General features: G+C 39.7%; 3 protein-coding genes and 4 non-coding genes across 7 annotated transcripts; all 7 read right to left on the bottom strand.

Annotated features, from left to right (window-relative positions):
- Positions 1-14,094: 14,094 nt before the first annotated feature.
- Positions 14,095-17,141, bottom strand: rpl13a (ribosomal protein L13a). The gene is made up of 7 exons (XM_029493594.1): positions 17,086-17,141; positions 16,325-16,397; positions 16,022-16,087; positions 15,697-15,798; positions 14,997-15,082; positions 14,725-14,784; positions 14,095-14,346 (listed from the first exon to the last, which is right to left on the bottom strand). Exons 1-7 carry the CDS (start codon positions 17,104-17,106, stop codon positions 14,137-14,139), a joined length of 618 nt encoding a protein of 205 aa, XP_029349454.1. The 5' UTR covers positions 17,107-17,141; the 3' UTR covers positions 14,095-14,136.
- LOC115036480 (small nucleolar RNA SNORD50) lies at positions 14,518-14,590 on the bottom strand. The gene has a single exon (XR_003840405.1). It is a non-coding gene; the product is annotated as a small nucleolar RNA SNORD50 (small nucleolar RNA).
- Positions 15,184-15,260, bottom strand: LOC115036481 (small nucleolar RNA SNORD50). Its single transcript, XR_003840406.1, has one exon. It is a non-coding gene; the product is annotated as a small nucleolar RNA SNORD50 (small nucleolar RNA).
- On the bottom strand, positions 15,887-15,967 carry LOC115036478 (small nucleolar RNA Z195/SNORD33/SNORD32 family). The gene has a single exon (XR_003840403.1). It is a non-coding gene; the product is annotated as a small nucleolar RNA Z195/SNORD33/SNORD32 family (small nucleolar RNA).
- Positions 16,160-16,239, bottom strand: LOC115036477 (small nucleolar RNA Z195/SNORD33/SNORD32 family). Its single transcript, XR_003840402.1, has one exon. It is a non-coding gene; the product is annotated as a small nucleolar RNA Z195/SNORD33/SNORD32 family (small nucleolar RNA).
- Positions 17,142-17,856: 715 nt separating the features above from the next.
- On the bottom strand, positions 17,857-19,471 carry atp5if1b (ATP synthase inhibitory factor subunit 1b). Its single transcript, XM_029494065.1, has 3 exons — positions 19,319-19,471; positions 18,300-18,412; positions 17,857-18,117 (listed from the first exon to the last, which is right to left on the bottom strand). Exons 1-3 carry the CDS (start codon positions 19,385-19,387, stop codon positions 17,976-17,978), a joined length of 324 nt encoding a protein of 107 aa, XP_029349925.1. The 5' UTR covers positions 19,388-19,471; the 3' UTR covers positions 17,857-17,975.
- Positions 19,472-20,717: 1,246 nt separating this feature from the next.
- zmpste24 (zinc metallopeptidase, STE24 homolog) lies at positions 20,718-25,023 on the bottom strand. The gene is made up of 9 exons (XM_029494002.1): positions 24,589-25,023; positions 23,751-23,897; positions 23,347-23,550; positions 22,861-23,013; positions 22,561-22,702; positions 22,250-22,425; positions 21,816-21,920; positions 21,514-21,657; positions 20,718-21,411 (listed from the first exon to the last, which is right to left on the bottom strand). The coding sequence occupies exons 1-9, from the start codon at positions 24,694-24,696 to the stop codon at positions 21,187-21,189; spliced, it is 1,404 nt and encodes a 467-aa protein (XP_029349862.1). The 5' UTR covers positions 24,697-25,023; the 3' UTR covers positions 20,718-21,186.
- Between the last annotated feature and the right edge of the window lie 933 nt (positions 25,024-25,956).

Genomic DNA, 25,956 nt, shown 5'->3' with positions numbered 1-25,956 from the left:
ACAAAGCCTAACGTGGAAGCGCTACATCAGTTCTTTCCTCCTCTTCCCCCCACAGTTCTGAAGACATTAAGAAAATCACAGTTTTTTTTTTTCCCCTCACCATGAGGGATTTTTACTCTTTGAAACTGACAAAGATTGCAGCTTTATTTTGAGCTTTTCTCTTACAAATAGAATCTGGTATCACAGCAGAAAGAGTGAAACTACACCACAGTGTCAAAATTATTTTTTCTTGTAGTTTTGTTAAGCTAATGATTCAGACATCAGGGAAAATCAAATCGAATGACCGAAATGTTGATCTTCTCAGGGTTGCTCAGGGACAGACGAAATGTTGTTTTTTTTTTCCTAGCAATGGTTTATCTGACAATCATTTTTAAAGACGAATAATGAAAAAGTAGATAAAACCTACCTGTGAAGTTTTCCAGTCTTGTATGGTGCATGCAGTTTACGTTCATAATCACAGTCCTCCTGGACATGTGCAGAGACTTTCAGCGGCTGAAAAGGGAAGAAAGACGAGCAAAGAGTGAAATAAAACCACACGACTGTGTGATTACCTTGACCTTCTGTCTTTCTGTTTGTTTCTGCTGGATGAACAATATATCTGTCGGAGGCCCGCTCTGGATTTCTGACCATACAGCTGCTAATTAAAATCTCCTCTGTTTCCCAGAGTCCTCTGCTTTCTCTCCTAACCTCTACCTCCTTCACAGGCACACACACACACCATCACCTCAGATTTAGCTCCCACTTCTTCTTCTGTTGCTGCTGCGTCTTTCACCTGAGAATTTCATGTCTTCAGTGGGCCTTTGACACAGAGCTAAAGAAAAAGAAAAGATAAACATCAATAGTTCCCGTGGATGAAGCGAGGAGCGAAACAGCCCAAAGTTCATTCTGAAGATACAGTGAAAGTACAGGAGGTGATTCAGTATCGTGCCTCAAAAATCCGTCCTGAGTTGCAGAGAGATAAGTGTCAGGATCATTTTTATTTATGCTTCTGCTGCTACCGATGGGCTGTTCGTGGAAAGTTTTTTTATTTTTTATTTCATTTTTTTTTTCAAGTTGTGCTGTTGACATGAGAGTAACTCCTTTCAGTGAACTCCCAGGGGTTGTGTCTACTTCTCAGTGTGTTCGTAGCAGTCAGCATTTTCCAGCCTTGCAGAGCGATGAGTGTTTGAGAAATGGTTGCAAATAGAAAAAAAAACAAACATTTCTGAATAGTACGGTTCAAACAGTCCTCCCATCCCCAAAGAAATCTGCCGAGCTTTTGTATTCTCATACGCTGCATGCAGATTGCATTAATACTTTTCAGGTTCTTGATATCTCACATTAGCAGACTAAGAGGTTTGGCACTGCGAACTGGAAAGCTTTTACTTTGCAGAGTGCGTTGTCATTGCTTCAAGGTTTCATCAGCTATGGCTATTTAGAAAGCTAAATAATACTAACTTAGAAAGCTGCTTGAAAGGTTTTAATAACTATGATGAAGGTATTTCGAGTAGCATTCAGTACTGTTTTGTTAGCAGAGGCGCTAACACTAGCCTACCCCTGGATAGGGCGTAATGAGTTCATTATGTGCACCTCGGCTTTGCAATAACTCATGCACATTAACATTATTACTCTTTATAAGTGCAGCCCTGCCCACATCTGGGTCAGCACAGCATCTTCTTTTTTTTTTTTTTATACGAGTTGTTTTTTTTCCAGGGTTGGGTTTCAAAATAACCAGAAACCTATTATGCATAACTTGCATATATAATGCACAAATAACTCTAATCTGCTTTAATATTTAAAGCTCAATTAAACTTACTGATGAAATAACACTCATCTACACTCACAACATTGCACAGCCCGTATGTTTCGGATTGAGGACTGCCAGGTTGTGGTAACAGACAGATTGTGTGAATGTGTTCAGTCCGGGTCTTTAGTTTGACACATCGGACAAGATTTGTTGAACCCCCTTGTTATTGACAATTGTTATCAATAAAGGTTGAGGGTTTTGAAATACTGTTGAAATACAGGAAATTCCCAAGAAAAGTGTTTGCAGGTGCAGGTATGAGGTCTGAAAAAGTGTGTTTGCCTCCATGATCATCACATTCCACATACATTGTCCAGCAGCTCAGTCATGCTGCGCTGATGCGCTCGTATCGAGCTTCTGCTGCAAATACAACACAATGTTTTTGTGTTGGTTTTTTTTTTTTTTGTTTGTTTCTGACCCCCAGGCACTGTTGGCCCACCGTTGGGGATACTGTTCCTGCTCTTGTGTTTGTTAGAGTTGAGTATCAGTCTCAGAGGAGATCCATCCAGAAATGACTGGCAGCACAAAGGGACAGATCCACCCATCTAATGGCACAATGCATGAGAGAGGTGGATGGATAAAACATGCATATCTGAATCAGTACAGTCGGGAAAAACTGAATTTTGCTTCGTAATTGTGTGTTCCCACCACATATAATAAATATTCATTCTTTGTCTCTCACGGATGTTTTCAGGGTGTGAGATATATATTTCATGTCGTGAAACAGTCGCAGATTCTACCCACTTTCTATTGAGACAGTGAATGCCACTGTAAAGAGATCAGGTACAGACACTGGGAATTGAAAGTATTGTAGAGGTTACAAGTTACAAACCGACACACATCTGATTATCTGCTGCTCTCACCTCCTTGAGAACATGGACTGTCTATTCATTTGTGTCCGTATGTCAGCCACAATTTGTGTTTAAATATCCACCCAGCTTCATGCCCCCTTTGTGGTAATTAGATTCAACACCAGCCAGGACAGGAAAGGTGGCCACACTGATGGCTTGTCACAGACCTAATGATGTGTTTCTGATTCCACCTAATTGGCTATTGGAGGTGTATACCGAAGGACATCCTCTTGACATGAGCCAAGAAGATGGTTGACTTGGCTCAGCTGGCTTTGCCAAGTCAACCAGACACTGGGTGCCTTGTGTGTCCCCAGATGCAGCCACGTGAAGCTTAAAAAAAAATCCAGACTTTCCCCAACATTTTACAAAAAATACTCACCACAGTGGAAAACAGAGCCAGAATCAGTGCTATTTTAACAGAGTTTTCCTGCAACTCAACGTCCTTTATTAATGATAATATAATGTACTGATAACTTTCCAAAATAAGATTTTGAACAGATAGATAAATTAATGGTGTTTCCATCAAGTGCAACAGGGTGAAAATTAAATTTGTACTTCAGTGTTTTACTTGTTTCTGACAGCCATATTAGTGGAATCGAGCTTCTCATATAAATTTTAAACAACCTCAGTAGGTTACATGAATACTTGATCCACCAATCTCAGGAATAACTGCACTCTTTCATGTGAATGTAAAAAATAAAAGTGCACTTTGCATTCAAAGCTGCTATTTGTTCCTTTATTTTCTGATAAGGATATACCCAGTCAAGGTTAATTTATTCCCATAATTCAAAGGAAATCCTTCATCTAACTGCTAATGCACCGCTAAGCACATGTACTGCACTGAGTTTGATCACTCAGAGAGCAGCGAGCCCTCCCACTGTCTCTGCTGCCATTTTCTCTCGTCCTATTGTTTTCCCTCGTAAGCTCCTCCTACTCTGAGTTAAAACTCCAGAGAAATGAGGAGGAACAGAGGTGAGAGGAGAAAGGTTTCTGAGAAAGAAATGATTTATTCCCAGGCATTTCCAGGGGAACATCATGAATAAATTCTGAGTTAGGTAACCCACAGAAGCGCTGCTGTTCATGGTGAGCGCACGTTTATTCTTGAAGTTTCCCAGTAAGATAATGCTACTTATATTTTACGCTACATCTGCCAAAAATGTGCATTTCATATCTGTCAAATATAATTTCTTCTCTGTTATTATTGGAATAAGTTGCGTGCCATTGTTATAATCCTGTCCTTAACTGTGATGTGAGTTCCTGTGTTACGTGGTGATACAATGGTAATCACTACTGCCTCAAAACAAAATGGCTCTTGGCTTGATTCAAGGCCTACCTCAAACTTTGTGCAGTTTGATGTATTAATAATAAATGGATGGTTTGCTGTCAGAAGAATTTCTCAAGGCAGTCTAATTTTGCCAGTATGGAAGGAAACAAAGACATGTATAAGAGGGTCATCTGCATCTATGAATGAAACTGCTTTTATTTAAACAGTTTATTAATATAGTGCCGTCTGAAATGAAGAACATGAAATAAAAGAGACAAACGACAGCAAGCAAAGCAGTGGTTAAGGAGATTAGAGCTCTGCTGCAGCTCTCAGCGTAATGTCCATGACTGCAACAGATCTTTAGTAAGAATATAATGTTGAGGGGTCAGATAGGGCCCCCGTGACCCGACCCCAGATAAGCGGATGAAGATGGATAGTCAGATAGGGTTGGTTCTTCATCCCGATCAGGAGAGACAGCCACCCCCCAGAGACCCGGAGTAGCCGTTCAGCGCATCACACAGACGGAGCGTCAAAGGCAGCAGAACTTAACGGGGGACTTTTTGAATATTCCACACTGGCCCAGCACGCAGACTATAACAATGTGTTCAGTTTGCTGACATAACGCTCCTCAGTGGACACAGACTATCCTGAGCTTGGAGTTAGCTGAGCGACTGTGAGCAGCTTCGGAGACGTTGGGCTCTCGGGGTTCATGCAGAACTTTTATTACTTTGCTAATGGAGATTTCCAAAGTGCAAAGTTGAAGAGGCCATTTTACTGAGAAATGCAATGGCTTACAAAAACATCTCATCAAGATTAGATGAGAAAAGGAGCGTTGCTTTCTAAATGACAGACATAAAAATTTGATGACCAATGTTGCATTGAGCATTAAGTTTTTCATAGTTTGAGATACAATGTGATGAATAAGATCCAATTTTGCTGAGTTAGGGTTTGCGTTATTATTTCAAATTTGGGAAATTTGGACAATTCACACAGACATTTCCATTTTAACTGTATCCTATAATAAATATACGGTGGAATGGATTGGACTATGATCACTGCTGTTACACTTTGTTCATTAATCATATTGAAATAAGTTCCACTCACCCCGACTAATTGAACTGTCTAACTCTATTTGTGAAATTCCGATAAATATTCAAAATCGCTGTGACTCTTCTGAGGATCATAATGCACGCAAGTCATCATATTGTGTTTGTGGCTCGGCACAGACATCAGACACGCCTTTTCTGACAAAATCAACTGATCGTTTCCTCTCAACGGTGTTACCCGCACTTCTGCTCAGGGAACAAGCAAAGAGTAATTTTATGGTCTCATGTGGAGAGGTAATTGGCTTCCTCAACAATTCACTTTTTTTTCTCCCTCAAGGAGTCCCATTCTCCTTGGAATAATCATCTCAAATCTCTTGGTCTTCACATTTCGCTGTCAATCTGGATGTCTGACCTGAGGATGGAAGACAAAGTTACAGGAATAAAGGAGCTCTATAAATAAGCTGTAATGAGAGCTGAATACATTTCTGAATGGCTCCCTCAAACAGTGAAGGAGAAAGGTGATGTGGTAAAGAAGCAATGTTCTAATTCTTCCTTTGGTTTGTGTAAATCAATAACTAATTTTTAGCCAGCTTCACTTTTCACAGTGAACATGCTGTTGGAGGTCACGAGTGGTCGATGCCGCCCCTGCTTTTCTACCAAATCAAGGCATAATATAAAAGTCATCCAAAAAAAAAAAAAAAAAAAACAGTAAGTAAGTTTTTTTTTCTCAAATATTCCTCATGGCTGCACTCACAGCCCTCCACTCATGCAACGCAGGCTGGTTTAGAGAGCTCTGTACTGTAGGCCAGCCTACAGTACATCCCTCGGGTAATTTAGGATTCAGTCAATTTCTTCAGAGCATTTTAGCTGTAATGATGTACAGTGTAGACGTAACACCAGCCACAAAGTAGACCCTGTCAGCTACAGAATTCCACAGTTTTATGCAGGTTAAGGTGTATTATTTAATACAAAATGACATCAAATAAAAACACTGCTGAGGTTCATGAAGCATCGGGCAACCAAACCATTTCACTTTAAGATGATACCTCATGGAAAGTCAGAAGAATATCAAATTACGGTTTTTCGTTTATCGTTAATGTCATCAGAATCATCAGTCAAATACCAAACCAAAGTGGTAAAATGCCTGAGATCAGTTATGGAGCCACAACGATGTGTCTGAATAGTATCAAAAGGCTTTATTAATGGTTACTTGGGCATTTATTATTGCTTCAAAAATTAAATATAAATATGAACAAGTTTTTCCAGGGTGATCAAAACCATTACTTCCTTCATAAAGTTATAGCCACCAGTGGAAAGATTTTCCACTCATTAACATGTATAACTGCTTTATTATGATAATAATGGTAAAGATCATCAATAAAGGGACAACCTGGCAGCCCACATGTTGTTCCTTTTAATATTTCTTAACTGGTGTCTGAGTAACTAGTAAATAATGCTAGAATCATTACTCCATAAATTCTTTCTTTAAAAGTTTTATCAAATCTATTCCTATTGTAGGTGTTCAGAAAATGGCTTCTCCATTGGACAGTTCCCCCGCGCTGTGTATTCATGAATACTGAAGGTATTTGAGCTGGAGGATCTTTCATTAAAAGATAGCCTGTTGTGCTGGTTCTGCAAAGCCAACAGCGCTATGAAGACAAGGAAAACATTTCAGTCTGGTGTGGATCATCACCCGGTCCGAATGAAGCCTCATGCTGTCCTTGCTTGAACAGTGCGTGATCAAAAGTGCAGTTCTGTCCACGGCCTTTCAAAGTAAATAAAAATTACAGCCCGGTGTCAAAACTGTATTTTTTCTCATATTTTATCACTACAAATTAAAGTGAGGAAAACCAGATAATTAATAACGAAATCTAATCTCAGACAGAAAGAAAGGAGGAGGTATGAAGTGATCCAAGCTGCGGGGAAATTAGTAGACCGTGAAGCCAAGACAAGCCCTGTGTTTATTGGACTATCAGCTAATGAAGCTATAGAGGGAACATGGAAAAAGTCGCGGGCCCTCCGTGGCTGCACTGCAGTGCTCCCTGAAGACGGAGACACTTCTTATTCACAGGTAAAACATTCAATGATTGCCAAGGAGAGTCCACACACCGAGTTACAGGAGAGGAAATCAATGCTGAATGTACAACTCACTGAGTTTCATTACTGCTTATCATGACCAATTTACAAATTTAGGCGCACTCTTCCTTATCCGCTCTTGTGGGGGTCATTTACCTTCCTGTTATGAGGAAAAATATACTTTAAAGCTATTTTCTCTGCAGCTGCCTGGTAGGCATATTTGGGATTCTCGCTCAGAGTACGAAGAGGCACTGCCTCAAACAGACCCGCCTGAAGGCTTCATTAGAAATGCTCATCACTGCCTGGCATTTCTGTATGCAAACATTTATCTTCCTCACCTTCTACTTTGCCTCTGTGTGCGTCTTCTAAGATTCCCTGAGAAGCTTTATACAGCGAACATGAAATTCAGCTGCTTTGTAGCTCAACTCATCTTCTGAAACTGCAAAAAGCCCACGAAAGCTCTGGCTGCTGCTTTTTGGGGTTTTTTCATTCATAAAATCTGCTTCTTCTTGTTTGGTGTCTCTGTATCTAATCTAATTAAAGGTGACTACAGGTCTTGAACAGACATACCTTTCAATGATTGGTGGGATTCTATGAAAAAGCCCTTCGATTAGATCTTTGTCGAATTTCGAGCCTCTGGTTACAGTTTTTGTCTGCAGTATTTAACACTCTGTACCTAAAATATACCACCTACAGTATCTTCAACATCAATTTCTCCAAATAGTGCTGCAAATACATTCTTAGCAGTCTGCTGCCAGAACATATCAGACACTTGGGTGTGATGTAAATGCTTCATGATTTCAGTTCCAGCGTTTAAAAGAAGTCACTCTTATCGCTCAGTATAAGGACGGTATAGATTGATGTCCACACTGAACCATGTCAAATGTCCATCACAACCAGTGGACATAAGCAGCACAAGAAGAAAACAAATGGTCATGTGTTATGAAGAAAACCATGTGTGGATGTTTGTGGACTATAATGACATCACACGAGCTGGTGTAAGGGTTGTCTTTGCTCCTCGGAGCAGCGGATAACCGGCATGCTCGGGGGAATTTCCTGCATTTCTTAAGAGCAGCTCCACGTCTCGCTTATAGAATTTTTATCCCGAAGGGTGATTGTATGCTGAGTAGTTGTGGAGTGGGAGGAGGTGAATGCATATTTCTGTTTGTTTATGTCAGAAATTTCGAGAATGAATACATTGTACATGCAACAGGTCACGTGTGAAAATTTTACTCCTGTGATCTTGTGTGTGTATCTTTACCCGTGGTTGAAACTTGTCCTAGAATTAACGGCCACAGGCCGCAGCTCTGTCATCGCAGGTCATTTCAGCCCCTCCCAATCTGCCACAACAGAGAAGTCATTTCTGAATTTGCAGTTGACATTGCAGGGTTGAGACTGATTCCCTGAAAATAGAATTAGTTCTGGATGAACTCTTTCAACGAAGGTAGTTTGTGTGCGCATATGTGTGGGTGTGTGTGTGTGTGTGTGTGTGTGCTCAGAGGTGAACGGCTGCATCTGAAGCCTTAATAGTTTACCTGCTGTGCTGCTGAGTGAACTGCCGTGCAGGAGAACGACACATACTGAAGTACTCACGCAAATGCCAGTTTTCAAGCCCCAGTCGTGCTGATAGAGGCTGAAAAAGGAAGGAAAAAGCTCTGGCAAAAGCCTTAACGCCCCATGAAATGCATTTGTTTCTCATAGCTCTGGCCTTAATGCCTTCTCATTTGAAAATCTGCCATTTAAGGGGAGGTTTCACAGCACTGGCTATAGTGAGATGTTATTTGAGAAAACCCATTTTAAGTTGATGTAATACATGAGTGTTTGCATTTACACACCGTACCCTTTCAGTCCACAACCTGGAATCAATAAGCAGCAATTGTTTATGTTCCTCAGAGAGCGAAATTGAAAATAGCTTCTGTCCATCAGCTTTGAAAGTGCTGCACTTACTTGTCTTTAGCCTTCTGTGTAAAGTCAGGTTGCATAATCAACAGAGCCGCAGAGAATTTGCTCCATGCAGTAAAATCAATGATGCCAATTCATTAAGAAACAATGCAGAAACGATTTACAGCTTTCTCCTTTTTCATCTGTAACAATAATACCAACCAAATCATTACCGTGTTCCCACTGTACTGCATTTATTCTTTTTCCATTAGTGATGTTGCCTTGTGTTTCCTCTCTCGGTGTGTATATGTTGCTCACTTTCACAGTCCAGTCCTCCAGCTGCACTTCTATAAGACTCATCACACTGTTACACACACAAGTTACACGTGTGTGACGGTCAGTTACTGTGTGGGAGCAAAATGGAGGTCACCCTTTTGACTTTAAGAAACCATTTTTGGGCTTTTGCATCAAATGAAGCAGATTTATTTACAGATGATTTGCCACTCTAATGTTATGAAATACAGCTGTACATTTTTCCTGTTGAAGCTCATATATTATTGATAGCGAAGGTTAAAGCTGCCCTCGTGGCTGCTTGTGATCTGTACTCCTTCCCGGGGTTTCACCCCCACTGACTGTAGAGTAATAGCTATATTCAGGAGGATAAGATGTGTGTTATTATTCATGTCCTTCTAAGGTCAAATCGTTTTTTCAAACTCCATGTTTCTCACACCACGAACAAAGATCGATTGAGAGAAAACCATTGCCAGCTATTGCTGATTCCATGTACTCTTCTATCAGGCATGCTACGATGTTGCTCAAAAATAAGATCTTTATTCCTAAAGGGATCTCATTTAGGGAATAAAAAAAGTATTTTATGGTGTTTAAAATCTGCTTACTCCAGATTTTAACAAGGGATGCCCGGAGTGAGCAAATCTGGTGAATTGTATTTTATTTTATTGACAAATATGCACAGCTGGTATAAAACAGTGCATGTATCAGAAAATGAAAACAGCAGTGTTTCACACCGTGTAATTATGGTCTCCCATGAGACATACACATGTTTCACCAAGAAGAAGAGTTCGGTTTATCTGTCGAACACACCGTTTGCCTAAGGTAGATAAAAACCAAGTCTCTCTCACCATGTGCCATCATGCACCTGGGAATGTGTGTATTGCATGTTTGAGTCAGGTATGCTGTATCTGGCAGGGCTTTCTGTGATTGTGATGTCTCCCCTCCCAGATCCAATTTGCGAAAATATCTCAGAGCTGCCATGCTGCTGAATTATACAGCTGCTTTCTGTAAATGTATGTAATCACTACTGTCACTCTCAATCATTTCAAGTACACTCTGAAGTCTCTGAATAGGAAGTAGGCATGTGCATGCCCTTCTCCCGGCCATTTTTGCATCACACCAAGCACATATGTTCTGTAAAATGTTTCTGAGAAGTATTCAGCGTTGTGTGGGAGAAAGAAATGTGTAAATGTAGGTTGTTTATATATTCATGATGCGCGTGTGAAAAATGATTCATATATGTGGTTTGAAATTGTCGTTGGATAACTTGTTTAAACACGTTGTGATGTGCAATGGAAGAGTGAGCAGCAACAATAAACCAAAAGTCCTGATTTTTAGATATATGCATACGTACAAACAGAACTGGCCAAACCAATCGAAACATTATTTTGGCAGTGTTGATTTTTCAGTCCGGATAAGTCACCTGTGGACATCTGCCTGCACATTTTTTTCGGCATATATGTTATATAAAAGAGAAACATGCACCAGGGCTACAGATAAATCCTTGAGGATATTTCTGGGCCTCGTTCGTTATGGGAAAGCAGAAAATGACATTCACTACTCATAGAGAGATTAAAATAAGATGTATAGCTTTTCTCAACGCACTTCTGAGGAAAACAATAAAAAGTATCAATATGAGAATTGCAGTCAGTCAGTCTGTGGAAAAGCAATATGGCCTACATTCAATCCTTGTGTCAGTTATGTTGTATAAAAGCAATGATTTCTGGGTGCCCGTGCTTTGCTTGCTCTCAGGCAGGTGTGTGTGTGTTTGATTTTTCTTTTTGGAATTATATAACTGCCCTACCTCAAACTCTATCTTTTCCTTACTTCAACGCCAGCCTTTAACACTTAAATGGATTTGCTCCCATATAAGGGTGAATTCAACAGAGACTAGAGAGACGTCATACTAACTGTTGAGCCGTTCCACTGAGGTACTTCTGTATAGACCCCCATACTAAAACTTGTTAAGTTTTCAACAGACAGAAATTTAAAATGCTCTTCACTCTGTGCACCGTGACACGCTCTTCGTTGTTAATCTGATTTTAAAGCTATCTTTGGTTTAATAATGACTCAACGGCATGAGCCTGAAATGGTCTCAGAAGAACTCAGACGTTACGGAAACATCAAATGAAATGCTTAAAAAACGAATCAGCTCATGCCGGCGTGTAGGAAAGACTTTTTATAGCTCTCATCACAAACACCAGCCGTCGAAGAATACTGGTAAAATATTTTCAGTGTGTCACTACAACAGACTAGTCAAATAAATTTATTCTGACTACCTTTGTGACTGTGGCAATATCTGCATGGACACGCATCAAAAGGTTCATCATAGAATTTCACTTTTAAAAGTTAGGATCAGCATTGTTAGACCTTGTCTGCCAGTCGTTTATCCCACAGAAGATTTCAGCACTCTGTGAAGGAATAAATGAAAATCAGGTTACCAGCTGTTGGTAACCTGTAAGGACCCTTTTCACACAGCATGAGCAATGCAAAGGTGTGTTCATGGTTCACCAAACAAACCACATTTATGAATCACAAAGTGTTTACAGAAATAATGTACGGATGATTTAGTCATTCTGGTCCATGACTTCCTGCTACAGAGGAAAAAAGTATTCACAGTTTCACAGTTTTCACAGTATCACAGTTTTAGTATTTCCGAACACAAAAGTTTTGGAGAATTCAGACTTCCATTCGACTTGAAGTTCCATCCATTAAAATAAAGGAGCACATTATGGCTCCCACACAGATGAATACATTTGCTCTGAAGCTAAACTCGAAACACGTGCCAGCTGGAGGTGGAAGAGGATGTCAATAATTGCTGGAGCTCATAATAGACTCGGCCTGCAGGAGTCGATTCAGACATTCTTTTCAATCTGCCTCAGATGGTGTGATCAGAGTCTGATCGGCATCATCCAAAAATCTCATTTTTGGACTGATCACATAGATTTCTCCATCTGTTGGCTTGAGACACAACTTCCCTCCTTAACTCACGTAAATAGGCATCAGATTGGCCTCCCACCTCAGCTTCACTGGGTCTTTCTCTGAGGTGGGGTGTATGTTTTTAGAGCATATGGGGCGGCGTTAGAGGGAAGAGACAAACATGGAAAGTATGGGAAGTCTTGACAGCTTTTGGCAACATGATAAATCCTCCAAACAGAAAACCAACATTTTGCCACTCAAAATGAAAAAAGCCACATGACATATACACAATGCCCACACGCACGCACAACTAATCACTTTAAAACGGAAAAGACGCTCGAAGGAGGTGACGAGGCAGCTGCGTGAAGAAGTTTTTGTTGTAGGATATCCCTCAGCATTAGCCTCAGCATCAGAATCCAATTACACCAAGCAGACAGAAGGTACATAGTGGCTCTGAATCTGTCATGCTCTGGTATATTTAAAAAAAAAATCCTCCCCCTCATATGGTCTATTATTCTAAAATAAGATTAGGAGGAAAGAGGGTTGGTAACTTCAATTCAGATTAAATAGAGTTGAATTGGCATATACTGTAGACATATGCGAGGTTTGTAAGAAATGCAGGTAACTTATTGCAGCCTTTTTAAACCACATAAACACCAGATTACAGATTATCAGTCACATTTTTTAAGTAATTTAGCAGCACAAAGAAACAAAAAGATTAATGCGCTTTTAGGCTGTGATCCTTAAAATGACGCAGTAGCCGCCATCCTTGGAACAGATTCCATTGTTTATCCATGTCTACATAGAGCGATCCTTGGTTCTTCTCATTGGTTATTTTCAGCCGTTCGTTTTTTACCTCTACAAGTAAAAAGAATTCAAATGAGATAAAAAAGAGAAGAAAATCACCAAAAAATTCTTAGACAGTGCTCCACATGACTCTTGTTAATGTGCTGCCATATCATTCCACAAGACAGGTCTATTCTTTACAAAGTCAATTTAGAGTGCTTTGGAGAAAACCCATAATAACACCTTTGTTAAAGCAGATAAGGGCACGGATCCGTGTAAATGATGCTCCTCAGAGGCTTTGAGAGAGCAATTTGTGATCTTATTTCAACCAGAAGACAACCACAAACTAAACCAAATGAAAAATGAATGCTGCATGTTCTTCTGCAGAGGATTCCATTGTCTCAATGCAAAGTGCTGAACAAGTGTGAACATTTTCATTTGTTCACCTCATTGGAAAAATCCAGGTTTAGTGGCGTGTGACTAAATCATGTAGTGGCCATATTGAACTCCACTGTTCCTGATTGATGATCCATCAGTTACTGTATTTATCAGGAACCAAACTGCTCTCTGCTGGTGGAACTTGGAACTACAGTCAGAAAAATGACATGCAGGTTAGCGCAACACCTGATTTTGAAAGAAATAAACCCTCAAAGTTGTTTAACTGTGACAAATTCAAATTTTTGAAAGCTATTGTGTTCTTGTTTGTATTTCTTTCCATGTGTAGTTTTCTGTGAATGTATTTAATTGCTGCATTATTTACTAAAAAAAAAAAAAAAAACCCTCAATATTCTTAGAGCAGATGGTGAAACAAATGGAAAACTAAATAGCACAGATGGCAAAGACACCAAAAGAGTGAACGAGCTAATTATATTTGACTTACATCTCCACTTGATATTATCTCACCCATTATTTGCATTAGGTTCCACTCGATATCCATGAAGTGCATGCTACAACGGTAAACCTTGACATCAAAGCAGAAGCTGTGATTAAAGAGTGGCAGAGTTGAAGTAATGGTCTGAAATGTGCTTGCTGACAAAAGAGTAGCACAATATCTGCATGAAGGCATCCAGATCAAAATGTGGCACATTTCTGAGCAGCGAAATCTGATTCATCAATTACACAATACAACTACTAGCACGTCAGAGCAACAAGCTCCGTTCCCATTATACATTAATTTAAAAAAAAAAGCCAATACACTTTTTATAAACATTTATCGATGTTTATTGGCCAGTGGAAATCTTAGACAAGGACTCCATATTGTTTCAGAACATCTGTGTATTTAGCAATCTTTCCCTCGACGTTCTTTTCTGCCTGCTTGGTCAGCTTGATCTGTGTCTTTTTCTTGGAGTACCGAAGCTTGGCCTTCTCCTTTCTCTTCTCCTCCAGGGTGGCTGTGATTGCCTGGTACTTCCAGCCGACCTCATGGGCCAGACGCCCAAGGAGGGCGAACTAAGGGGGAAAAGAAAGAATTCCGTTTAGCAAAGTAAAGGTCAACCATGTAATTATTGCATTGCCAGCTAAAAAGGCTTATAATGAAAAAAGCAAGTTTTCCTCAGAGTAAAAGGCAAAAATCACAATATTTCATATTAACACAATGGGTTTACAACTTGTCTTTGACTTGACTCAGTAATCAGATCCGTAAGATTTGTCTCATCAGATGATCAGTTTCGGGATAAAAAGCTCATCACTGTCAAGTAAGAACTGTTGTAGCATGTGAACTGAAGCACTTTGATTAGATTTTATCCATGTTTGCCAATGTCACATCATGTAAGCTCTACTTAAGTCAAAAGTGACTGTTTGGTCTCCTTTTAAACACTCGTGGCTCACCTTGCGAGTGGGCTTCAGACGCACAATCTTAAGAGCAGCTGGGACAACCATGCGCTTCCTCTGTGGAATGAAATTCAAAGTCAGATAAAAGGAGAAAAATACATGTGTAAAGACTGACCTAGAAGAATGTCTCAGAAATTCTTCCTTTTCATGTTCAGTTTTCAAACAAGGTAGGTAAGGTAATACAAATGGCATCACAGACAGTTAACACCATGTGTATAGGCCACAATAAAGATATGTGGCCCTTAATTTTAAATCACAACCATCATCACCTTGTCATATGGTGGGGGGATACCATCAAACACCTTCAGCCTCTCAAGAGCAGCCTGGCCTCTCTTGGTTTTATGGGGGAGCATGCCTGGTTAGGCAGAGAGAAACCTTAAGACATTGGCAAGTGACAACAGCAACAGGCAATCATTCCAAGTGTTTTTGCCCAAGTTAAAATGTACAACTTTGCTCAACTCAGCAATCAGATCCGTAAAGGTTTGTTTCATCAATGGATGATCAGCTTCGGGATAAAGAGCTCATCACTGTCAAACAAAGAACAATTTGAACTAGGGCAAACGAACACTAACATTGCACATAACTGTGACTCCAATCTTTATCAAAACCTCACATGGCTTGCAGGACTGACACTTGAATTCAAAACCAGGCCCATGGTGGACTCTTATGATTCATGGTATAAGAACTCACAAATGAACAGAGCTGGTCATCCACATTGTGGATCATTTTAGTACCAGAAGTGAACCCTTAAGCATGTTCTACATGCGACTGACAGTAGTGGACACCACCTGAACTCAGCAAATTCTGGATGCAACACACATTTATGTGCAGCATTTTCTTTCTTTCTTTTCATTTCAAGTGTATGCTTCTTTCCCAGTTAACATCTCCAAGGATCCATTATGCTACATCCTCAGTGTAAATATTATCAAATAAATTTTTTTTCCATAACTACAGTTATGTCCATTTCACCTCTGACTGTCCTCCAGAAAATCCTGCTGGGAGCTCTGAAATGGTACGGTCCGCGAGAGGGGTTGGTGTTCATCCTCTTGCGCAGGAAAGCCAGGTACTTCACTACAGAGACATATCAGAAAAAATATTTTAAAGCTTGTTTTAAATACTTAGCTAAGCAGGTACTGCCTTTCCTTCAGTTGGTAATGCTGATGTCTCAGATGGTAGTGCATGTGAGGTATTCTCATGGTCAGTGAAACTCGAATAACAGTGATAAAACATCATTGACAAGCATATAGAAAAGGAAAAATAAGCAGCTCAGTTTCCAACATGCATCTCTACTTACGCTTGTTGCGGTAGAAGTTGCCAGAGATGTTGATGCCTTCACATCTCACCACCACCACTTTGTGTCCTAAAAACGATATAAGCAGTCATGCAGTTAAAACTTAAGTCTAAATTCACTCAGGCTGTCAATTGTCAGCATCCCGTCTCAGATGGTAGTGCATGTGAGTTTTCTCATGGTCGTTAAACTCAAGTTAGATAAATTAAATCATCATGGACAGACTGAGGATTCAAAGCAGCCGTAAAGTATGCCATTTCATTTTTTAATACTATGATCATGAAGGAAGACAACTTCGATAAAACTCACCCAATAGAACCTGTTTGGCCACAATGGCAGCAAGCCGGCCAAGTAGATGGCCCCTGCCATCAAGCAGCAGAACCTGCAGGATTTAAAGACAGAAAACGCTAAAGAGCCAATCTTTATCTCAAGCCTCGAATAAACCTGAGAGCAGCATTAATTAAGTCGGAGAGCGTCGTCAGTGTCGCCTTTGACAGTGAATCACATATACACAACGCGCCTAATTATGATCAACCTACAACCCCTTCACGTTTAAAACCATGCGTTTGATAATTAGACACTTCTGGTGAGTGCATTGCAGCCCCTGCGAGTCTGACGATTGGCACATGTACATTGATACCTTACCGGCTAAGCTACAACGTTAGCTTAGCATTAACGTCACGGCATGCTGACACGTTAACCGAAAATTAGACGTAACGTGCGGGCGGGCATTAAATAGTAATAGCATCGGATGAAGAAAGTTAAGACATCTTCGATTAATGCAAATTTGTCCATACCTCACGTCAATGTGTAACCAGTACACAAGCTATACGCGCGCTAGCTAACAGCATTGACTCGTTAGGGAGGCTGCCATGATGAAGGCATGTACACTTAGCCAAGGCTAGCTGTCGGAAATGTTCTAAAATTCAGCCGTAATGTGAACACCGGGCAATTAGTCGATTTCACTAAGTGTCAAGTAGTTATTTTCTGCACTTTAAATGTAAAAAACACGCTTTAGTTTGGACTAATAGGCAAAAAGAAGTCATTATGATTCCGCAGCAGTCCTCTACCTTATTGAACCGGTCCGCCATGATGTGCGAAAAGAAAGATACACGGGGCCGCTCGTGGTAAAAGGCAGGGGCAAGGCGGAAGTGACGACATACATGTTATTTTCTCGCGTGATTTGTGATGTTTTATTTTTTAAACTTTCTTTTGATGTTAGCGAGCACAGATGGAAAGACAACGTTTTATTTTTGTTCTTTTACGTCGCAAAAGATGGCCATTTCTTCTTCTCACTCGTCTGGACTGTACACTAGACTGTATATTGAAAAATGTCATCAAAACAGAATATTTAATTAATTATTGTGCATTTCAGCATTGTATTGCACTGCGTGGTGTGTACTGTGAGTTACAGGATACATAATTTCCCTGAAGGGATGAATAAAGTATCTCTTGATCAATCCAAAGTGTAATTTCAGTCTGCATTATTGCTATCTATTGTACAAACCAATTTTATATGATTTCATTTTAAAGTTGAATTGACTAAAAAGGTAATGTGTACCAACCTACAATACCATTCTGTCCTTTGCCAGTTCAAGTATATGCACGCTGGAATCATATATGTCTCTTTTTATTTAGTCTATAAATTTATTACATATGCCCTCTGTGCATCACAGCAAGAGTACCAACCACAGAAATTAAACAGCTACATTAGGCATCCCAAGAATGCTTCAAATGACCACAAAAACACATTCTGTTTACCTATAACATACAGAGCACTGACTTTCTACAAACTAAGGTTTAAGGTAAAGATAAAGGTATAAAACAACAGGACGAAGCAATCATTTTATGAACAGCTTTAATAACTTTTAAGCATTTATAGAACAACCATCCACACATTCATGACTGTCCTGTTGGCACAGCAAACATTAAGCGTTTTATTTTCTTTGGGGGATTTAATTTAGTCATCATGGTTCAGTTTTCTGATCTTTCCCTTGTGACGGTCAATCTCCCGCTGAAGACGTTCAATCTCCTTTTTGTGGTGATCAATTTCCTCATTATGGTGCTGCCTTAATGCAGCCAGCTGCTCCTGTTCCTTACGCCTTGTGTTTGGATGGATATGAAAAAAATAGGATAAAATGAGATCAGAGCGAGGTGACAAAGACAGCAGTTTAGAAAAACAAACAGAGACGTTATCACAGTAAGTAATGGTCATTATAAGAAGTGCACATGGTGACTTGCAAGATCAGTACAAAGTACAGCTTTAAAAGACAGAAATACATACTTGAAGTATAGCTCTTCCTCAGCGGCCTCTCTTTTCCCCATAGCTCCTCCTGCCTGCCTGACGGACCCTCCACCTCCACCACCTTTTCCTGCACCTTTGCCTAGTTCACCCAGCTGACCAATCAAAAACAATGTTTAGTACACACCACCGCTATTAATGAATTTCAGCCATGTTAAAATTTTAGGGCACAAAATGACAACAGTTGTAAAACTGTTTTGTCTCTTAGGAATCATTATCAGTAAGTATCTATGTGAATCTAAGGGTTGTTGGTCCCTCTCAAAAAAAAAGAAAAAAAAAGAAAATAGAAACAAAACTGGCCCCCCGTGAAGGTCATGATTCAGTCGATTCAGGAAAAAGGACTTATTGTTTGTCAGGTAAGAATAGAGACATGAGGCACTTGGAACAGTGTAGAAATATTTTGTACAAAAACAATGTAACCAGCAAGCCAACAAAAAACGATTTCACAGTTACCTTAAGACAAAACTTGATATGTTTATGGTGAACCCTTACCGATTTAATGACATTAAATCCGTCTGTCCTGCTGGTTAAGTTCCAAAAACATCGGATTTTTAAACATTGAATTGTTTTGTGTTTTTTTTTTTTTTTTTTTTTTTTTTTTGCATCGACCCACCGAATTTGGAGCGTAACTTGATTGGCTGGATGTTGGATGATTTATACAGGGATCGATTGCTTCGCCTTGGTTACCCGGATTTAGACTGATTTATTCCAGAAATGCAATGGCTTTTAAAATTCAGTGTCTGATGTCGATGCAAAAAATATTCAGCATTAGAAAGTCGATGTCAAATGTAACATAATTCAGTGCTAAAAATTCTAATTAAAAATCAGATGGCACAGGTTTACTCCCCTATTATTCACTGGCAGTAATAATGGCGCTAACAGTTACTTCATTCTTTAGACTGTTCACCGTGTCAAGGTTAGTCCCGTTTAAATGGTTCACACAGAAAACACACAAAAGCTGCGCACGTCTTCCACGTTGTGTGCTGACTGGATGCATTTACCTGTTCGGACGACATTCTCAGCTGTGAGCTGATAAAACTCCTGATGGTAGGTCTCAGAAACCTCGCCATGCCGACTGCGACCCCTCACTGGCAGTCTGTGCTGCTTGTCCTTGTCCGAAAACAAACAGTACCGGACGGCGCCATTATAGGCACGACGGGGGTGACGACACGAGCATCACGTCGCTACCGTGAAATATGGAGTGAGCTAATATCCATTCACCAAACGTGCCTTTTCTTATATATATATAATTCGACACCGAATCTGACGTGATATACGCACAAAATTGATTTAAAAGGTGAAAAATAAAGAAATAAAAATAAATTGTCATCTTCTCTAAATGGTACGGTCTCAAAACTGACAGTTTCATGTGGCATATCAATGTTAACATATCAGGAAAATATAAATCAAGTAAAAAAATAATTGACTTAATACGTTTAACTTTTTTTGATTTATAACTACTACCAGCAAGGTTTTATTTCGTATAAACACACACACACACACACACACACACATATATATATATATATATACACAAACACATATACACACACACATATACATACATATATGTGTGTATATATATATATATACACACACACACACACACACACACACATATATATTTACGTCCCATTTAACACTCCAAACCACTTTAACAACAAATATGCTTCAAATGCTTTGAAGAATTTTATTCAAACAGCAGAGAAAGTATAGAGTCCCCTCTTTAAACAAACCAAAACAAGACTTGGCTTATTTGGTAGAAGAAAACTCAAGATACGCCTTCCCCCAAGTCCTCTATAAACATTTTGCTTTCTAGGCAGCTCTGTGCTCACTCCGGCCCAAAGAGAAGAAACTAAAAAATACCATATCAACTTTAAATGTCAAATCACATTCAACATTTTTCACAAAACACTTCATGGTCAATATTCTACTCATCAAAGTTACATATGTACAGGTATGGTTGCACCCATGTTGGCAAGTGCTTTAGAAAAAGTAAAATAAGATCTCCCCCCACCCATGAATGTAAAAAATTCAAATGAAATTTTCTGCAGTGCTGTGTTCATAGTATTTCCATTATCTGAACAAAATCAGAAATAATCAGAGGCACTCACATTTTTTCAGTCATAAAGCATCTACATGGGTCCTCTTGCAAAACTGGGAATTTGATTTGTTACTGGATTAGCATTCTGCTCTGAGTTTGCACAGATATTGCATAGCAAAAAACAAACAAATAAAAAAAGAAAACATCAGCCACCTTTGCAATTGAGAGAAATTATATTCTGGCCTGTGTATTCGCAGAAAGTATTGTCAGGAGTTTGTGAGAAGTCATCTGTCTGCCCACCTACCATGTCTGTATTCATAGTCTGTTCTTTAAATGGGGGAAAAAAAAACCAAACCAAAAAAAAAAAAAAACAAAAAAAAAAAAAACCAACTAACTTTCTTATACTACTACAGCCTCAATGACGCATTCTACATTTCATTTTCAGACCAAAAAAAGGGGACATTATAGTTATTTAAAAAAACAACACAATGTGACGTGCACTCTGACAACACTTTTTTTCTTAAAACACACATTGCCTAGATGTATTGCTCTCAGCAAGTGCATATCAGGTGTCTCTAGAGAAAGAGCAGACTTTAGTAGAGCTTCTTGTGCCGACATGTTTTGGTTGTGTCTAAAAGAAGGGATCAAAAGGGAGGAAAAAATGGAAAATGGCAAGTGAAGAAAATACTAAAACAAGATAAAACAAGATATGGGGGGGGGGGGTTCAGTTGGGTAAAGAAAGGCCAGGGTGCATCACAGGGCCAAGAGCGGTCTGCGGAGGCCCTTGGGAGGAGGCAGTGGTCGCTGCTCCCCCTTCCAGCCCCGTCAGTCCTGCTTGACATTGCCCAGCGCTCTGAGGCGTTCAAGGAGAGGAGGGTGGGAATAGTGCCACATGGAGAACAACCAGTCAGCCACCGGGAAGCCCAGGTTGTCTTTGTTCAGCTTGATGAGGGCCGAGTAGAGCTCAGAGGCTTTACCCATGTTGCGTGCAAAGGCATCTGCCTGGAACTCAAACCTGCGACTCAGAACCGTTAGACAGAAGGACAGGAGCTAGAGAGACAAAATAAAAAAGAACACATTACATGTAAATAATTAAATAAACAGCAAAATACTGACATTTTATTGACAACGTTTATGGAATCTCATAGGCACCTCATTGTAGGGGGAGAAGATGAACTGGAAGATAATCATCAAGCCTATAAGTGTGGGTTGGCTGTCATTGAAGCCAAAAGCTACAAACAGCTCTTTACGTCCAATCAGAACAGCAAACAGGGAGAAGCACAGGAAGGAATTCATCTGTAGAAACAAAAGCAAATGTTATTGTTAAATCAGTACATATAAAGTAAATTTCGTCACATCCAGTTTTCAATAGAATCTATTTTAATCCAAAGCTTTATGTCTGGCTATTAATGCAGTCATTAAAACAATGAATAGAAAACAAACTCAATCCCAACCTGACTGATGACAATATTCTTTACAGTATGACCAAGCTTCCAGTGGCCAAGCTCATGACCCAAGACTGCAAGGATCTCTGGGTTGTTGCAGCCTTGTTTCTTGTTCTGTGCAAGTATTTACAAAAGAACAACACAACTGCATTAGTCTGGAATGCGTTCATATTAATACAAACACTCAAAAAATAGTTTGAGTATGGAAAGCTTTTGATTCATAGAAATAAAAAGTTTTAGTCAAGAAATCAGGCTGTGTGAAATTAGGAGTATGGTGGCCAAAATTAGATGTCACTGGAATACCTCTCTCTAAAAATGAAAAAATTTACATTACTGGGCACTACAAAGGGTTTCTCTTTTAATTTCTACAGTTTGCTAAACCAATTTTATTTATCAGATTTATGTACGCGCAATAATGTTCTGAAGGTTTAGGGCGATATAACCTTGGGCTTGACTTTCACTTCGGCAGATGTCTCATCACTCTCTGGCTGCTCAGGCTGTGGTTCTCCACTCTTGTTGAGAGGTGAGTAGTCTTCCAGCAGAGTGTCAAACAGGACTATACGCTTGTTTTTGAAGAACCCATAGAAGTACGCATTGCTGTGCGATGAACGTTTGGAACCTGAAATTATGGAAGACAATAAAGACGTTTAAAAGAGTTACAACTCTGCTGTAGAAATCCCCAAAAACGTTCAGAAAAAAAGTTCAAGATAAAAAGGCAGACGTACAAGCATGCTGGAACTAGTTAATTCTTTACCTTCTACGACATAAACCTTAGTGAGGGGGAAGCTGATACTTTTGGCCATAGTCTCAATATCAGTTTTTAATTCTCCCTCTGGCAATGGAGTAAACTTGTCAAACAGAGGAGCGATGTAATCAGCATAGATGGTGACAAGTACCTAAGAACATGGGAGAGGAGAAGATGCATTATCATGTTGATGGTATCAAACAAGTTACCAAAGCACAGCCATGGAGAAACTTTGAGTTGCTCTCTAATTACCAAGCAACATGACCCCATATTTGTCAAAGACCTCAACATAGTGAAAACGTCACCAACCAGAGAGACGGCCAGGGTGAAGAGCCAGGCATAGATGAAAAAGTAGTCTCCACCGATCTTTATGATGTAGAGGAGCAGTGACGTTACAGGCAGCAGGATACACTGGGTCACAGCAAACTTCTTCACAGCATCCTTGAGGAAGAATCCCAGCGTCTGAGATGAAGACCAGAGGTAAATTCATGTACACAAAAGAGCATGATAATCCTACACCATTATTTATAGTTTGCTGCACATTCACATGTTTATGGTCGTCCATACAACCACTTCTTTTTCCCCATAGATACAGCCAAACAAACTATTTCTACTGCAATTTGGAGCACATATGGTGATGGTGTAACACATCTATAAGTCCATGTTGGATCCATCATGGTTCCAAGCGACTGCAACTGTCATAAAACCAAACTCATCATAGCTGTTCTGAGAATGGAAAGTACAAACAGCCACATTTAAGGCCTACATAAGGTGAGTGCTGCTCAGTCTGTGTACCTGCTGATTAAAGCCGTGCTTCTCCTCAATGACAAATATATTGTACAAACTCCAAGGAAGTCCAGTTAAGGCACTGAACAGGGTAGCAAGTGTCAGGAACACGAGGGACTGGGTGATCTCATACTCTGGACCGAATCCAAAGCGAGTTGTCACAGAACCAGCAACAGCCCACAGAAATGGGATTCCACCAAGGAGCAGGATCAACTAAATTGTCAGACATGAAAACACATGAAATAGTGAATTAAACAGAACAACCAGAGTAAGACAATCTCTCAATGAACTCTGTATTTGACAACTCCCTGACACATATGGTTGGGCCGCCTATATCACTCATTCTTGGTGTCAAATGGCAAGACACTTATTTTCAAATGATCTATGTGCTTCAAACTAAAGGCCATTCGTACCGTCCCCTCAGTCTCAGAGTACAGTCCAGACCAAAAGCTGAAGTTGCTTTTATCCAGTTGATAAAGACGTGATTTCTCAAAAGTTTCAGAGTCCATGATCTTCCCCAGCTCCTGTGGTACATGTGTTGTTGATCTGTAAATCCGCCTCTGTAGAAAAGAACACTCATCAGCACTGATAAATATCAGTACATTTATTAATTAAAGATGAGAAGAACTGCCTGTTTTTTTCAGTCTGCCAACAAGGGCTTCTGAAAACTACTTGTGTTTCATTTGTGAAAACACACTGGAAGATAAACCCTGATGCGGATTCTGACTTGTCATTGAGCCACTTTCGCATTACATTCTGTCTCAATTTCTTTTTCTCAATGAAGCCAAACCCTTTGCAAACCTATTCACAGATGCTATTTCAATGGGACATGGCAAAATGACAAAACTACAGAATAAGACACAAAACTGTGAAGTTCTGGTGGATGCATTCAACACTGACTTTATGTAAATTGAGGAAACATTTTCCTCAAAACTTTGTAGTTTGAAAACGTTTTGACACATTAAATATTTTCAATCTTCCAATCTAAAATGCCTATAAATACATAATACACTATATAAATTGTTAACAAGATTGCATGGCAAACATAAAATCTGCTATAAAAATCTTTCCAACTGGATATACGCTGTAGTCATTGGTTTTCATCCTATGTGCCCAATTAAATTTATTTCAAATACTTAACTAATCTCCACAGTAAAAGATCCTACAATGAAAGCCCACCTTTTAAATGGCCTGACATTAGCTTGATTCAAGAAAATAAGACGTTTGGAGAGGCACCAATGCCTGACTTACCTGTCTGTAAGAAAGATATGCTTCCCATAGATACACTGTCCACGAAAACCCCAAAACAGCATAAAATATCTGCTTTTCAACAGGGAGGTCAAATATAGTTTCGACCATGTTTGCTCTGTTGCTGGTCTATGTTGTTGGAGCAGGGCTAACTAGCTCGGCAGGCTAACGGCAATGTTAACGTTGCCCCGTCTGATTGGTGTCTTCAGGCTAGCAGCTACTTAGCTCCCGCTCTAAACACAAACAAACAGAAACACCCTGAAGTTCGGAAAAGGGGAGAACCGTTCCCCTCGTTGAATCGGCAGACACGGACAAGTGTTAACTGGGAAAATCTCTCCTTCCAGTTTCCATTCCTCAATCCGGACTCACACAGCTAAGATCTTCCCATTCATGCGAGATGCGAGCCTGTCGGTGCTGTGTCACATCCAATTCGGTCCGCTGTGAAACATCGACTATAACTTCACTTCCGGAGCCGAAAAACTCACTGCGGCAGCAAACGCTTAAGTCTGAGAGTTAACAGTGACTCCTGGGTGCAAATGGCACCACACAACATTTGGATCGTATATAACTACTGTACACCACACTGAATTTTACTATAGTCTTAATACAAATATTCTAAAATTGTCGATCACAGCTTAAATCATTAGAGTTAAGTAGTCAGATCATATAAATTCAGGAAAAAACGTCTCTAAATGTCTCATAGATGTGACCCAACAAATAATTTGTCTCATATTTTGTTGAGCGCACATAACGGACTGTTGACAGAAAATTGTCAACAGAAGAAGGTTCCCAATTTTCCTGTGTAGATGACGTCCTGTTCCAAGATCCCATGAATGCAAATAGTTACACCACAGATACCATTTGAAAAAACATGTGCCACACCCAGTTTGTGCACATCGCCTGTTTGTTATGTTTAAAGATTTCTCTGAATGGTTTCATTTAAGGCAATTTTAATCTATATGAATGCACTGAAGCTGTCAGATGCTTTCATCATTCTCTCCCTCTGGGTAATTGTCTTGTTATGCTGTTGCACCACAGGGCTTCAATTTGATAAAAGCCAGGTCTATTTCACCACATATACATCACCTTTACCATCCCTCAAAATAATGAGGATTCTCACAGTGGACTGGGTTTGAGAGTGATTTTATGCTTTTTACTTCTGCTTCTACATTTACAGTGATGATCCAGCCTTGATACAGCACTAACGTTTTGCCTAGAATAAATACAGATGAAAGTAAATTGAAAGTGGGTATAATGAACCTATTTTTTTGTTAAAAAGCTTGAATTTAACCTTAAGTTAACCTTTTAATGTCCTCACTAAGAAAAAGCAATTATTACTTTGCATTTTTATTTCCTTGGGTAATAAAAGTT

This window comes from Echeneis naucrates, chromosome 22, assembly GCF_900963305.1.
Source record: "Echeneis naucrates chromosome 22, fEcheNa1.1, whole genome shotgun sequence".
NCBI lineage: Eukaryota > Metazoa > Chordata > Actinopteri > Carangiformes > Echeneidae > Echeneis > Echeneis naucrates.
This window is presented reverse-complemented; position numbering and strand designations above follow the sequence as displayed.